The sequence below is a fragment of the Pomacea canaliculata genome, linkage group LG1 (genome assembly GCF_003073045.1).
Source record: "Pomacea canaliculata isolate SZHN2017 linkage group LG1, ASM307304v1, whole genome shotgun sequence".
In the NCBI taxonomy this organism is placed as follows: domain Eukaryota; kingdom Metazoa; phylum Mollusca; class Gastropoda; order Architaenioglossa; family Ampullariidae; genus Pomacea; species Pomacea canaliculata.
In genome coordinates, this window is record NC_037590.1 from 38,352,040 (window position 1) to 38,366,257 (window position 14,218).

General features: G+C 40.8%; 1 protein-coding gene across 2 annotated transcripts; it reads right to left on the reverse strand.

Annotated features, from left to right (window-relative positions):
• Nucleotides 1–90: 90 nt before the first annotated feature.
• On the reverse strand, nucleotides 91–13,416 carry LOC112557048 (tryptase-like). 2 transcript variants are annotated; one of them, XM_025226642.1, is made up of 7 exons: nucleotides 13,156–13,416; nucleotides 11,567–11,762; nucleotides 10,960–11,105; nucleotides 3,547–3,695; nucleotides 2,778–3,015; nucleotides 2,129–2,295; nucleotides 91–1,769 (listed from the first exon to the last, which is right to left on the reverse strand). In XM_025226642.1, the coding sequence occupies exons 1-7, from the start codon at nucleotides 13,226–13,228 to the stop codon at nucleotides 1,584–1,586; spliced, it is 1,155 nt and encodes a 384-aa protein (XP_025082427.1). In that variant the 5' UTR covers nucleotides 13,229–13,416; the 3' UTR covers nucleotides 91–1,583. The 2 variants fall into 2 exon arrangements, with proteins under 2 accessions (XP_025082427.1, XP_025082436.1); XM_025226651.1 differs by having other exon boundaries at nucleotides 2,778–3,012; nucleotides 13,156–13,409.
• Between the last annotated feature and the right edge of the window lie 802 nt (nucleotides 13,417–14,218).

Below are 14,218 nucleotides of genomic sequence, written 5' to 3' on the forward strand. Positions count from 1 at the left end.
TGAGGTATTCATCATCATCCATCATCCTAAACGTTCAATTCCTAACACCCGTTTTGATTCTAAAGTAAATATGGGCGGCGACCTGTCTTTAATGCTGCTCTTACTCTTGGGGGTAAGATATCAAAAATTTAATTGCCGTTTCAGTACCTCGACGGCCGCGGCCTACAAAGATCTGGTGGGGTGCAAAATATTTTCTGATGAGTAGATGAAGCTCAGTTCCAGATATCATATCCTCAAATTTGGGTGAATGCTTGTCTAAAAATTGAAAAAGGGTAATGGTGTTCAGTAACCTTTTTCAGGTCGTTCGGATGTTAGAGATCTCACTTTTCTCGGGGTCCCCATCTCCCTGATCTCGCTACTTTACCTTCCCCAACCCTCTATGGAGTCAGGTACCCGTTTCCAACAGCTGGGTTGACTTTTGAAAGTTTGTCTCGCTTCACGGGTATCGAACCGGCACGCCTGATGTTCAGTGCTTTAGCCACGGCTATCTACGAATGCTTGTCTACACGCCTACAGACATCATGCTGAGAAAAAAGTCACCTTTGTACGCAGATACACCCAACTGGATTATGATCCCAGCTCATTCCATTGGCTTAGGCCTTGACAAGGTAAAGGTAGTCGTGTACAACCCTGACGTCTGTGTTGTTGACTTTGACCTGTGCGTTGTCATGCGTGTATCTCGAAAATGGAAGTGGGGTATTCACCCAGACCTGGGGAAATCTTGTACTGAGTTTTACACTACCATCAGAAAAAAATCTGCATCACACTAGACCTTTAAGCAATTTTCTGTGTTACCAGTGCACATGTACCATCTTTTTGGGGTACTAACCTTCTTGTGCTTCCTTTTCCATTTTGAGTGAACCCCATTAGCATGATCTATAATAATCGATCGTCGAAAATGAAGGATTGAAACCAGTTATATTGTAATGAAATGCTGGAAAGTTAATGCCGAGAGCTGTATTGATTCAAAAGCGACATTTGTACATCTGTCGATGCCTTGACATATTTAGCCATTTTCACACATTTCGTAGAGACTAAATCATCCCCAAGTTCGCTGTTTCTTCGCGAAAAAAATGTTTTTAAAATCTTGGTGTAAATATTAAAGACCAACCTCAATGGTTTGCGTTTTTTGCAGATTAATGGGTTTTGGAGGCTGAAATTTACAGGTTAGGCTTACATCGCCTATATCTACTGATCTGAAAAAATGGCAAACCGTTCAGGTTGGTCTTGAAGAAAACCTTGGTCTGGCAGCTCATTGGTAACGAGCTTGCACACACAGAGAGGACTTTCATGGCTATAGCTTTCTTGTCTGAAAACGTTACAACCAGTAAAATATAAACTTTAAGTTCTTTAAGATGCAGGAAGATTCTGTACGACAGTGTGTGTGTGTGTGAGTGAGTGAGAGAGAGAATGTGTGTGCGCTCGCACGCGTTTCAAAGCGATGCTTCCATCAGCATCTGTGATCCGACGGATGTGAGATTTTCTTCGTAACAACACAGCAGTTTCTTTCTTTTCAAGAAAATGTCACTCATCTAGCAAATGCCGGAAAGGGCGTAGAGACAATACCACTTAAGTTTGTTGTCTCACTTCTTATCGCGAGATGTGGCGCTGTCTCCTGCGACGACCTCTTGGATCCAGTCAACGTAGGACGAGACTCGGGTGTACACTCCTGGGTAGCGTGGCACTGCGCACCCGAACCCGACCGAAACTATCCCAACCAGCAGAGGTCGTTCCGACACGTAGCACAGCAGCGGACCTCCGGAGTCACCCTGCCATTCAATGAGCACTATTCAGTGTTTTCATGAAACCGACTTTAGAACGATAGTAAAGTGTGAAGGAAGCTTAAGTCTTGCCGACACCAAGTTGAAGATAATACATTCGTGGACTAGCCTCAGTTTGAAGAGGATGGGCATTCTCTGAAGACCTTTTGTTAGAGATTGGCCTTTTTGCAACTTCCTCAGACAGACAGACAGACAGACAGACAGACAGCCTCCCTCAAAGCTTCTCGGTCCAAGTGATGTGCACAGACGCTCACACACTAAACATCTACTGGAGAATAAAGCTGAAGAAATTAAGACATTTGATATCAGAAGGCCACCATCAAAAGGATATGGCGTTGTGCCCTTACCTTGCAGGTGTCACTGTGGTGGTTGGCGGCGTAGCACAGCACCGTGCTGTCGATGAGAGGCCACGAGAAGAGGTAGGCGGCCCAGCACGCCATCTGCGGAACTCGCAGCATCCGCAGCACATGAGGGACCAGCGTGCCGTTGCCGTACTGAGGCTGGCCCGGGTCGTCTGCAAACCGACCATTCATCTACCCTGAACAATCCAGTGAGGCTCAAAAGGAAGACTTTAATAGGGATAATAAGAAAGACTGCGGTCACTGGTCCGACTCAGCCAACGAACCTTGCCTTTTCACTGCATTTTACAGAACTTGGTCACGTGATCCAGCGAGGCTGACCGTTCTCAAGATTTTTTCAAGATTCAAGAGGTAGTCGGTGTTTGTGTTTGTGCACGTCTGCAAAGGTCTACATGTCTAATGTTGTTTGAACTGTAGATGTAATGAAGGGGGGTTATTTCAAAAGGAAAAATTTTGTTGCAATTTACAGAATAGCCACATTCAACTGAAACAACAACAAAGTGGGAAAATGAATGCTCCAGTAACAGCGGCAACAACAGCATAAATACCATTACCATCTCAGCTATAAGATCTGACAAGTAGCAGCGTAGTCAGTACGGCACGACTAACATTGCCAGTCAACCATCTGCATGTTTACCTGGGACTTGTTGACCCCAGCCGGCGGTGTAGCACTGCTGTCCCAGGTTCATTTTTTCCAGCAGGTTGTCGATGACCGTCGGGTGGTTGCTGACGGGGCAGATAGGCGCCAGGGGCGGATAATGGTTCGGCAAGACCCTTTTCGGGTTTCCGAAAACCCTCTGGTCACGAAAGCCCTGGTTGCCAAAGAGGGAAACTCCTCGCGGTTCATCCCTGTACATGCCATCTGCGACCCTCTGCTGAGGAGGAAGAAAAGGTGAGCGAGACCAAAGTTGAAGCCTAACTTTCATATCCGTGGCTAGTCTAACAGACCTCATACACGTGCGATGTGCGTTAATAGTAGGGTGGGAAGAAAGCGGGGAATACATTGGTTAGAGCCTTTTCGAAGTGAGTGATGATCGCATATAAATCGCTGTCAAAATCGAAATAAAACCAGAAGGTTGGTGCATGATTGGGTGGTGACCCCAAATACAACACAAAGCGCAAAAAATTTTGATTATTTATCCAGAAAGGTATCTGCATTCATGTGCGCGTCCTATCCATCAACTGCTTGTTTATTTTGATTGCAGTTGGGATAAATGGGCGCAGGTACCGTGTGGTTCTAGCTCTAAAAACCTACCACTTCTATGCATCTGATGTCAAGTTCTGGTCCGAGTATGTGCGAGTCGTCGGTTAAAATTACAGGTTGTTGACCAGAAGATTGTCATGCATTGTTATTACCTATGAGGTACGTGGACCTACGGTCCGTACTTACAGCCCCGGCAGGTTACCTTCTTGTTCTCCTTGGCCTGTCGGCAGCTGTACGCATGTGCAGGTAGATCAGGCTGCACGTGCAGGGCGATGGGCTTGACGTAGTCACTGAGGACCGCTGGCTGTGACAGCTTCATCAGGGCGATGTCCTTGGAGAACTTAGGGATCACTGTCACACGAAAATAATCGTTAGTCACTTGTCACTGTCACATGAATTATTCTCGTCAGTTTTATTTTTCCTGCAAAGCGTCACAAGACTTGAGCAGAAAGAACACGTCTTGGACGACTGAGACCAGTTTAAGCCAATTTTAAGCAATGATACAGAGCAAAAAATATTGTGATTTTGTGACTGCTTCCTCTTTAATTTTTTCTACATGTGTTATTTTATTGTATATTATTATACACAAAGTCCATGGTTATAGCGTCGAGCCCGTGAAGTTGCAAAGCGTACACAGCGGAGCGGCAAATGCCCGCGAATGAAATTTCGACCCATGCTTTTAAAAATTTATATCTATTATAATACAATAAAGAGAACTATATGTGATACTCCGTTTTAAAGGCCGAAGTCGAAATGGGCGTGTTTTCAAATGGTTTCGCCCGTGCGAGGGAAGGTAGGAGTACCCGGGGTCAGTACCGGCGGTCAGTTTTCCCTAATTGCTACCCTGGCCCCGAGGCAAAGTGGAGATCGCAAGCGATAAACCAGCCATAAAACGTGTTTCTTAGCCGAGTACTCGGTGTTGGCGGTTAGAAAGCTGGAGTGAAACGGTTTGCAACTGAACATACTGTCACAGTCAGGGTTAGGACCGACAATTGAATGTATTCTCCATCAAATAAAAAGAAAATAAGGGATAAAGAGATGAACTTTATTTTTGATGCTTTTGTCTATCTGTTCACAACACACTGATGATGTTACTCTGGTAGTATCGACCCACAAGGTTCTAAATCTTCAGCACATCACCAAAGGATGACGTGTGCACCCAGCGGCACTTGGTGGTGGGTGCGAGAGGATGTATGAAAGTATGGATGCCTCAGATGCCATCATTCAAGAGGAAGTTCTCGACCGTAACCTGGCAATTAATAAGTTAGTGAGAACTAAAGTTGTAAGAAACATCAAAGAGAGGTGGCACGTTGATAAAAGTATACAAGTTGGGATTAAAAAAAACTGGTGCAAGGTAGAAAAGCGAACCTCGGCATGACGTGGCGCCCTCAGCTCAGTGACATTCAGTGGATTCTGAATGTTACATAAATCATGAGATGAAGGGGGAAGGTGTTTGAAACTGTGCAAATAAATTAAACGAGTTTCAGTTGCAAACTATATTTAGCAATAAAACGCCTTTCTCAGCCGACTAGTACTTGATGTAGGGTCTAAGAAAAGTGAGGTGAAACCGCTTCTGTCTGAACATATTATCTTTCCTTACATCTTTCTTTACTCATAAGAGGGGATAATAATATTTAATACTTTCAGTTCATTCCTGGACAACAATTCACGACTGCAACATAGTGCCCCACGGTCTTTTCTCTTCTTATCTTACCCGACCATCATGCCGGGTGGAGGTCATCGGTGCTTGCTTCTTCATGGGTCGACAAAACCGAGAACTGGACGCGGAGAAGACATGTTCAATCAAAACGGTTAGGACCAGTTTAGCACCCCTGGTTTTGTTTGTATGTTCTCCCTTGAGAGAAGAGACAGAGGATAGGAAAGGAGACAAAGGCAAACAACCCAAATAACACAAACCAAAAGGCAATGGAATTTTTAAACTTAGTTTTTATTCGTCTTGTTTAGGTTTTTTCTTTTATTCCCATTGATGACCGACATACGGCACTGCATCTGGGTTTGGTACAGTGTCCGTACTTTTTGCACGACGCAAGTGGGCATCACTTCACGTCTGTGGCACAGCACCCATTCACCTTCTGCCAGAGCGATTTTCCTATCCAGATATCTCCTGGCCCTCCAGAGTCCTACGAAGTCTAGCATTTTCCAGTACCTTGTATAGATCCTATTCCGAATACCTCGATTTTGAGGTGAAGGATATTATTGATCAAGTTCATGCACATTCAGTATCGTGCACGTCTTCGCTCGAAGTGAATAATTCAACAATGGATGGGCATGTGCTGACCATCACTTTGGGCTGTGCCAACAAACATCATCTGGAGCTCGTCGTCCCCACTAGGTGACAGTTATTTTGCTAATGAAAGAATGTACCTTGCGTACATTACGTCGGGGATCATCCCCATTCAATATAAAAAATTTTCTAATTTTGCTAATTTGGGATATGTGAATGATGCATTTTTGAGAAAACGGCTTCCACGGTTTTCTGCAGTCGTTGACGTCTTGAAGCGCCAGTCCGTCGCAGCTGCACTTGCAGCAGAACAGTCTCCTGTGGCCGACGGGATCAGTGTGATGACAGATGCACGGCACGCTTGTCGGAAAAATTCGTATCACACTGATCATGTTACTTTAGGACTGTCGACTCACAAGGTTGTAAACCTCCAGCATATCACCAAAGAGGACGACGTGTGCACCCAGCGGCACGAGGCAGTGGGATGTGAGAGGATGTATGCAAGTATGAATGAGTCAGGTGTTAGAATTCAAGAACACGTTCACGATCGTAACGTGACAATAAATAAGTTAGTAAAAAATAAAGGTGTTAGAAACATCAACGAGAGGTGGCACGTCGCTAAGAGTATCAAAGCTGGGATGAAAAAACTGGCGCAAGGTAGTAAAGTCAACATCGGCAAGACGTGGCATCCTCAGCTCAGCGACAAGACAGCAGTCAGAGATCATGTGTACTGGTGTATAGATCATTGCGATGGCGACCCCGTGAGACTTAGGCACTTGTTGGATGGATGTATTACACATTTCCAAAACATCCATGACAAGTGTAACCAAGGCTCACCTTGCAGGCAATCGCTCTATATACCATCTCTAATAGTGCTGACTGATCCTGCTGCTGTCAAGCTGCTGAGCGACTTTCTACACGGCCATGTCCTGTATAAACATCCTGAGGATTACGTGATGTCTAGGGAAACATTTTATGTTGAAAGTTTTAATAATATATGTCTGATGTATCTGCCTAAGCGTGTTCATATTAAAAACACGATGCACTATGACATGCGCATGGGTCTCGCTGTTTTAGACTGGAATGAACACGTTGATAGAGACTCTACTTCAAATTACAACAAAGCAAGTGTACAACACAATCGGAGACAGCTTGGACAACGCACTTTAAAAAAGAAAACTTATAATTTAGTAGAGGATATCTGGAGATGTATCACTGAACAATACAAATTTGATTCCGAACATGAAGAAAACACATTAATTGAAACAGACAGTAGTTCTGATGAAGATTTGGAAATGAATAATATAATTTAAATAACAAAATCCAACCATCATTGATAAATGAGATAATAATTTACCATCGATATTTGCACTTTCAAAACTGAAATTATTCTAACCACGGTACAACTCCACACGGACACATGTATTGTCTTTATAGACATGTTCATTCCAGTCTAAAACTGCAAGACCCACTCGTATTTTATAGCTGATTTTTATCTTGTTCACTTTACGTTTGTTATTCTGTGATATCAATTATATCAGTAATAGTGTTAAATTTTGTGCTTCCATTGTTATACTGGTGATTTTGCTTTGTTATGTATCAATCTGTATCACAGTGCCTCCAGCCATTGATTTTGTTTGAAAATTCAGTTGTTTTTATTTTCGTGTCATTTGAGCTGTTCATTCTTCTCTCCTTTGTATATTCTAGTTTTGTTTGTTGGTGGAGAATACATTCAGTCCGAACCCTGACAGTGTGTTCAGTTGGAAACTTTTTCACTTCAGCTTTCTAACCGCCAACACCAAGTACTCGGCTCAGAAAGACATTGCATTGCTCGGTTAGAGCCTGTGACAGTAGGTTCACATAGAAGTCGTTTCGCCTCAGCGCTCAGACCCTGCGGCAAGTACAATGGTCGGGTGAGGAAGAAGTTTTATTAGAGAGTTTGAGACTCAGCGCTGGCGCGACGCGTACGGGGACGGCAACGTGTAGCGTCACGGGAACTTGCGTGCGACGTCATCACTTCTGCCACAGCCAGCCGTACAGCTACACGGCGCGACGGGTAGATTGGAGTCTAGCGGTTGTGACCAGAACGTGTAAATGGGTCGCTTTATTTCAGCTTTTTTTGCAAGGATCGTCAATATAATTTCAACTGTTTATAATATTTAAATCTTCTGCAATCATACTTTATGCTGGAAATCAAACTAAGCTGCTTGTTTATGAAGTTAAAGCAGTGAAAAACGACCATGCCTGCAATCGCTGGTTTATGTCTATTCAATCGTATGTACAAGACTTGCTCAGACACTTTTCGTGTAAAGTTATTTAATGACGAGATAAAACTGTTAAAGATAATAATTATAATTTTCTTCATCATTAGTTATCTATCCCAAAAATAACCGTTAATTTTTTTTTTTTTTTACTTTATTAACATTTATTTTACATCAACACATTACATTTACATGACAAAATCATCAAAATCATATTCCTTGAATTATAACGAGCATACATAACAATATCACAAACATTAAATAGTGCCAGGCATTTTTTTGTCCCCAACATTTTGTGCAGAACTCTGATTTAAAGTAATTTCAATATACTATCTAGTATCTAACAACTAGCTTTCTATTTCACATATATAAACATTTATTTTTCTCCTTATTATTATTTACACATTATTTTATTTATTTTTTGAATATATAAACATTTATTCATTTACCTATTAATGATATGGCATATTCTATGTTTAAGCCATTCACTCCATTGCACCATACCATATATAACAATATAAAAGACATATAAGGTAGTATATGTCAACATGTATGAAAGTCTAGTCGCTGCTTAAGTTTTGGTCAACAAGTTTCATATAAGGTAGCCAAAGTTGTACAACTTTTTCTTCTTTCATTTCCAGGCGAGCATTAAAAATTTCAATTTTATATCTATATTGTAGTATCTGAATGAATGGTTGCAACTGAGGTGTGGTTTTTTTGAATCTGCAAGAGTATATGTATAATTTAGCAAGTAGTAAGATTAAATCCAGTACATCGTCTGTCTTAAAGTTATTACTGCATCCAAATAAAACCAGGTGTTCACATAATATCATCCTTGTCATAATCCCACATTTATTTGACACATAATTTTGAAAGTTTTGCCAGAAATCTTGAACACATTTACATTTCCAAAAAATATGTTGAATGTTTTCTTTTTCACTTCTACAGTGATTACAAAAATCATCAATTTCTAGACCCATATTAAATAAAGCTATTTTTGTCCCCAGTATTCTATGCAAGACTCTGATTTGGAGCCATTTTAATTTAATATCTTTAATCTTGGCTACTTTCCTGAAGATAATGTGCCAATCTACATTTCTATTTAGTCTTGTATCCCATTTTGAGCAACAGTTAGGCACATGTGTATTAGTTACCATGTTATCATAATACAGTCTTGCACCTTTCTGTACAGATTGAATTACACTAAGAGTTTTATTTGTATCATAGGCAAGCGGTGATGGTTCAGTTGCATTCTCTCTGTCTTGATGCATATATTCCTTTATGGCTTCTATGCAACCATTTAGAGAGACAAAATTAATGTTTACATCATATATCCTTTTAACATCTTGACATGATAGAAAATTTCCTCTTTCATCCAGCAAGTGTTTAATTAAATATATCCCTTTGTCTACCCAACTTCTATAAAGAAATGGTTTATTCCCAATCTTAATTTTATTGTTACAAAAAATAGGCTCTGATATAATCTCTTCAATATGTTTACACACAACACTTTCTCCAAATATCTCGTACGCTTTTAAAACATCCTTCCAGAAACTATTTACAGTTACAAAATAGCCAACTACTGGGCCAAGTTTGTCTAGGTAATTTAACATTTTATGTGAGGACATAATAATCATTTTCCAGCTATGACTTAACCGTTAAATATTTCTTAGTACTATTATAGAGCAATAGGAACAACTATCTATAACTCTTGAATAAATATTTCATACCATAGGCAAAAGTTATTTCTTTATGTTATTAATTTTTTATTTATTATACAGTTGTAATATTTATGTTTTTTAATTATGTGTATATATATATTATTTTGTTATGTTGTTCTGTATATACTATTACAGTTATGCCATAATTTAAGCAGTAACCATAAGCAATTTCATCTTTTGTAGCATTTTCATTTAACAAGTTTTGATTGTGTAATAGTTTATTATTCTTAGGAATTATAGTGGGTCAGGAATGAAATGCTGAGAAATTTTGAAATTAAATTGTACTGGTTATCCCTGGTCACTACTAGCATTTGCATATTTTTATTTTACTTTCAGAGGCAAAAAAATTGTCTATGCAGTTACTTCCCCGTGCATTCGCGCTGCCGTCGCTTAATCGCAATCGCTTTCTCAGAACGGGTACGCTTAGCGGCGGGCCCTACCCGTTGCAGTACGCGTCTTCCCTACGCGTCATGAATCTCAAACTCTCTATTGCCAGGCTACTCGGCGGTGCCTGTGATGTCCACCCGCCTTTTGTACGGGTAGTAATTGGAGACGACTGGCCGCTAGCAGTCCGCACCGCGTGTACTCCTACCTTCCCTCGCACGGGCGATACCACTCACTTCACTCAGGAGGGAAAACTTCGGCCTTTAAAGATCGTTTTTAAACATTTACGTGGTGTAAATTTTAAGAGTTATAGGTTTTGTTTTCTTGTAGTAAAATCAAGTCAAAGATTGTAACTATGGGGCAGAGAATTCACAATTCGGGAAGTAGGTCCAAAGTTAGAAATTAAGAAAAAAATTATTTACACAATAAATATACAAAGATAAATTACGAAACAAGCAGATATTTTATTAGAATTTAAATATAACTTACTGTTTTCTTCTCATTTTCTGTAGTTTGAGTACAAATCCATGTCGAATTGAGTAACGAACATCAACATGGCGCTAGGTGAACTTCGCCTTTCAAACATAACAAAATACCTGATTGGTTATTTTTTTGTTGTAAAAGCTGTTAAAGGGAAGCAATCCATAGAGGAACAATTCTTAAAGTTTCCAGTGTTTCCTCCCTTATATATTCATTCATTCATGTACAGTTACAAGTTTAGACTCTACTGTGGTTACAGAGGTGCATCCACCACGGGTGGATGATACATGGAGTAGGATAGGCGCGCGGTCATCAGCGGGCTGAGGATACGCAGTGATAGTAAATAAAGAATAAAACCGATTTCAATGTCAGTGGCAAGATAAGTCTCAATCAGGGCTAAGTTTGCGAGTTGCAACTTAAACACTTTGAAAGGTTGAACAGCATCTAACGTACTCAACACACTTAGTGTAGTCGTGCTGCCTAAACTTTGAAAAAAGGTTGAGCAGCAGTCCTGGGGCTGAACTCACGTGTGTATCCGGGGTGCCTGATGATGGCGGCCACGCCGATCCTCTGCTCCGTGTCCTCATTGACGGTTCGGTCATGCTCTCCCAGTACAGCCACCCACATCCGTGGATCCTCCAGCTCCAGCAGTTCAGGACTACCCGAAAGCTTGCTGCACACACGTCACCAGCGTCAGTCATGTGACAAGGGTCATGAACTTGGACGGGGTAGGATGTAAATAATGACTGGAAGATCCTTACGAAAATGCAAAGCTGGGTTTTGCCACAAGCAAATGTAGACCACAGATATTTCAAAGTATCTGAAGTCTGTCTGTCAATCCATCTATCTGCATAAAGGAATGTGTATAGTCATGTCTGTAGAATGAATGCATGTATGCGGGTATGTATGTAGGGCAGGTATAGCTATGGAATCTGAGGTAAATATGAGTGTTTGTTGTATTCAGGGCATAAAGTACGCCCAAAAGGTGTGTCGAGACTGCCGTACTGTCCCAAGACTAACACGATGTATCAGCATCGAAAAGCACAAAATAATTATTATTCTCTGGGGCGTCTAATATCAGCATCAAATAGCAAGACAATTATTACTAATTGGATAATTGACACATTTACTTACTGCACGCAGTGCGCAGCAGTTAGGACCCATTCCGGGTGGATGAGAGTTCCTCCGCACAAGTGTTTTAAGCCCAGCAGCTGCTGAAACGAGTGGCTACCCAGAAAGTGCAGTGACACCAACCATGGCCACTCCCCTGCTCGCAATGGTTGCCCTCCAACCACTCGCTTGTACCGGCCTCCTGCGCTTGAAATGTGTGCTGGATGGAAACAAATTGTGAAAAAAATATAAAAATCCAAAAACAAACAAAAAGTTTGAAAAGGAAGTTTAGTTTACCATGCAAATCAAAGGCAGCAGGGGAGAGCATTCACTCGTTTTTCCTGGTTGTCGTTCGTTGCAGACAAAAAAAAAATAAATAAAAAAAATAAAATAAATAAATTAATATATATAAAAGCTTCCTGTTTTTCGTTGCACGAAGTGTAATGGATGGTTGAAAGGAGTGGGTAATGTTATGAGAGGCTGCTTGGCAATGCTGTCACCACTTGCAAATTATTGGCTTTGCTGAAGTGACGGCAGAAGAGTTTGTTTACACCTAGATGCCTATCATGTGATTGAACGGTCGCCACTTCTTCCATTAGAATAATAATCTCATGTTCCTGCTGATAGCAATCGTGAAAGCACAATAAAATCACAGACACTTACAGGGGAGAAAGAGAAGGAGAGAGAGAGAGACGGACGGGAGCAAGAATACAACTCGCCTTGAAAAAATAACAGTTACCAAAATAGCGGGGTCTTGCCCTAGATCGATCAATATACAGATCAATGATTAAATACTCCAGCCTGCAGTCGCTTGTGGAGGTTGCACCAATGTTCAGGCTGACCTCCGAGTGGTTTGCTGCCTGTTAGTGTCTTTAGTCAGCACGACTAACAAGTGTTAGTGCCTTACTCACGTGGTTAGTAGCGTGCTCGTGGCGTTAATCAGCTTGACCCCAGAAAGGTCAGTCATGTACTCAGGATTTTAAAAAAGATTTCCAAGTGTTAAGTATATGTTAATCGACATGTGGGTGTCTTGGTTACGTGATATTAGCTTGAAATGCAAGTCTTGAGTTAACAATGTTAGTCTGTTTGAATTGTGAGTGGGTATTTTCTTCAGAAATGTTAGTTTATATTGTGAGTGGGTAGAACACACACAGATCGAGAGAAAGTTTCTTCATGTTTTTGTGTACTCGCATGTGCAGACGACACACACTGATGTCCATCCACTGTCATGTCGAGCAAGTAATGTCTTCAGTAATATCTTTAATGTTTAGCTTGTTGAAGAAAAAAAGGTCAGGAAGAGAAGAAGGCGGGAGGCAGTAAATACGAAAGGATGGAAAGAACGATGAAATAAAGGAATGAAGGAAAGAAGGAGTAAATGGAAAGCAATAAACAAAGAGAAAATAACGAAGCAAAGGAAAGAAGAAGAAAATAAAGAAATAAGATATAAAAAAAGGAAGTAAAGATAAAAGGAACGCTGAAGCTAAAAATCACATGATCGAAAGAAAATAACGGGATACATAAAGAAAAACTGATCTTAATATCACGCAGGAGATAAAATAGAAAGTGAATCAAATCAAGTTATTTCCATAATTCAATATATGTCGTATACAGACCTTTACTTGCCAGAAGCAGGACGACTACCGCAGCCCTCCACACGATGGTGTATGTGTCCGAAGGCATGTTCATGCCTCTCACAAGTACAAAACGAAAAAAAGAAATAGTTTAGCCTGTGCAAGTGAGGTCTAGAATTTTGTGTCATGCTGTTGTCAATGTTATGGTTGAGTTACACATCGGATGAGCTGACATAAATGTAGCAATCTCTGGCTTCATTAAGATAGAAACTCGATACTCGCTATCCATTTCCTATTTAGGGCAAGGCGCCATCTCCAGCACAGAAAGAAGTTCTCTAAGAAAATATTAGAAGAGAGACATAAAAAGCAGATGAAACCCCGTTCGCGAAATGAGTTGAAAGAGAAAATTTCTCTCTGGAAAGCAATACGTAGAGAAAATAATGAACATAACAAAGGTTCCGGCAATGAACAGTGTGTGTGAGAGAGAGAGAGGGGAGTGGGTAAACAACGAGTAGAGCTTTTGTTCCGGTACCTCAGGGTCTGGTCACGAATGACAAAAGCAGAACTAAGATGAATCCCCCCTGGTTCTGCTAATTAGATGTTCTAAAGACAAGTCCGTGGTGTCCACCTTTGGCACTGGGTTGACATGGCTACGCAAGTTATTGTAATTGAAACGTGTGATGCTGCAGACGATTATTTCGGTTTTAAAGGTTTCACATTTTGTAAACCGAGTCTGGTTTTAAATAATTATCGGTCTAATCCTACAAATATTGTGATTCAGCTTGCAAATCTAGTGCAGGATGTAACAACAACAACAACAACAACAACAACAACAACAACAACAACAACAACAACAACAACAACAACAACAACAACAACAACAACAACAGCAACATTCGTACGCTGAAAATGTCATGAAAATGATATGAGTGTCTGAACATCACTATTGTTTCAAACCAAGTTAATCAACATCAGAAATGTGTTTAGAGTCTTGCCGTGGTAATGAGAATCAAAGTGTCACCCGCATTACGATTAATGAAGAACTTTTCGGAACGTGTGAGTGGAAATTTCTGTATTGTTATTGTTCATATCTTCAGTTTTCGAC

What these genes read in the sequence shown, in the direction of transcription:
- LOC112557048 (XM_025226642.1), bottom strand. Translation starts at nt 13,228, where the DNA reads ATGAACATGCCTTCGGACACATACACCATCGTGTGGAGGGCTGCGGTA. An exon ending in AGGCCAAGGAGAACAAGAAG is followed by an intron (nt 3,016 to 3,546) that starts GTAACCTGCCGG and finishes CTTCCTCCTCAG; the next exon opens with CAGAGGGTCGCAGATGGCAT. An exon ending in ACCACAGTGACACCTGCAAG is followed by an intron (nt 1,770 to 2,128) that starts GTAAGGGCACAA and finishes ATTGAATGGCAG; the next exon opens with GGTGACTCCGGAGGTCCGCT.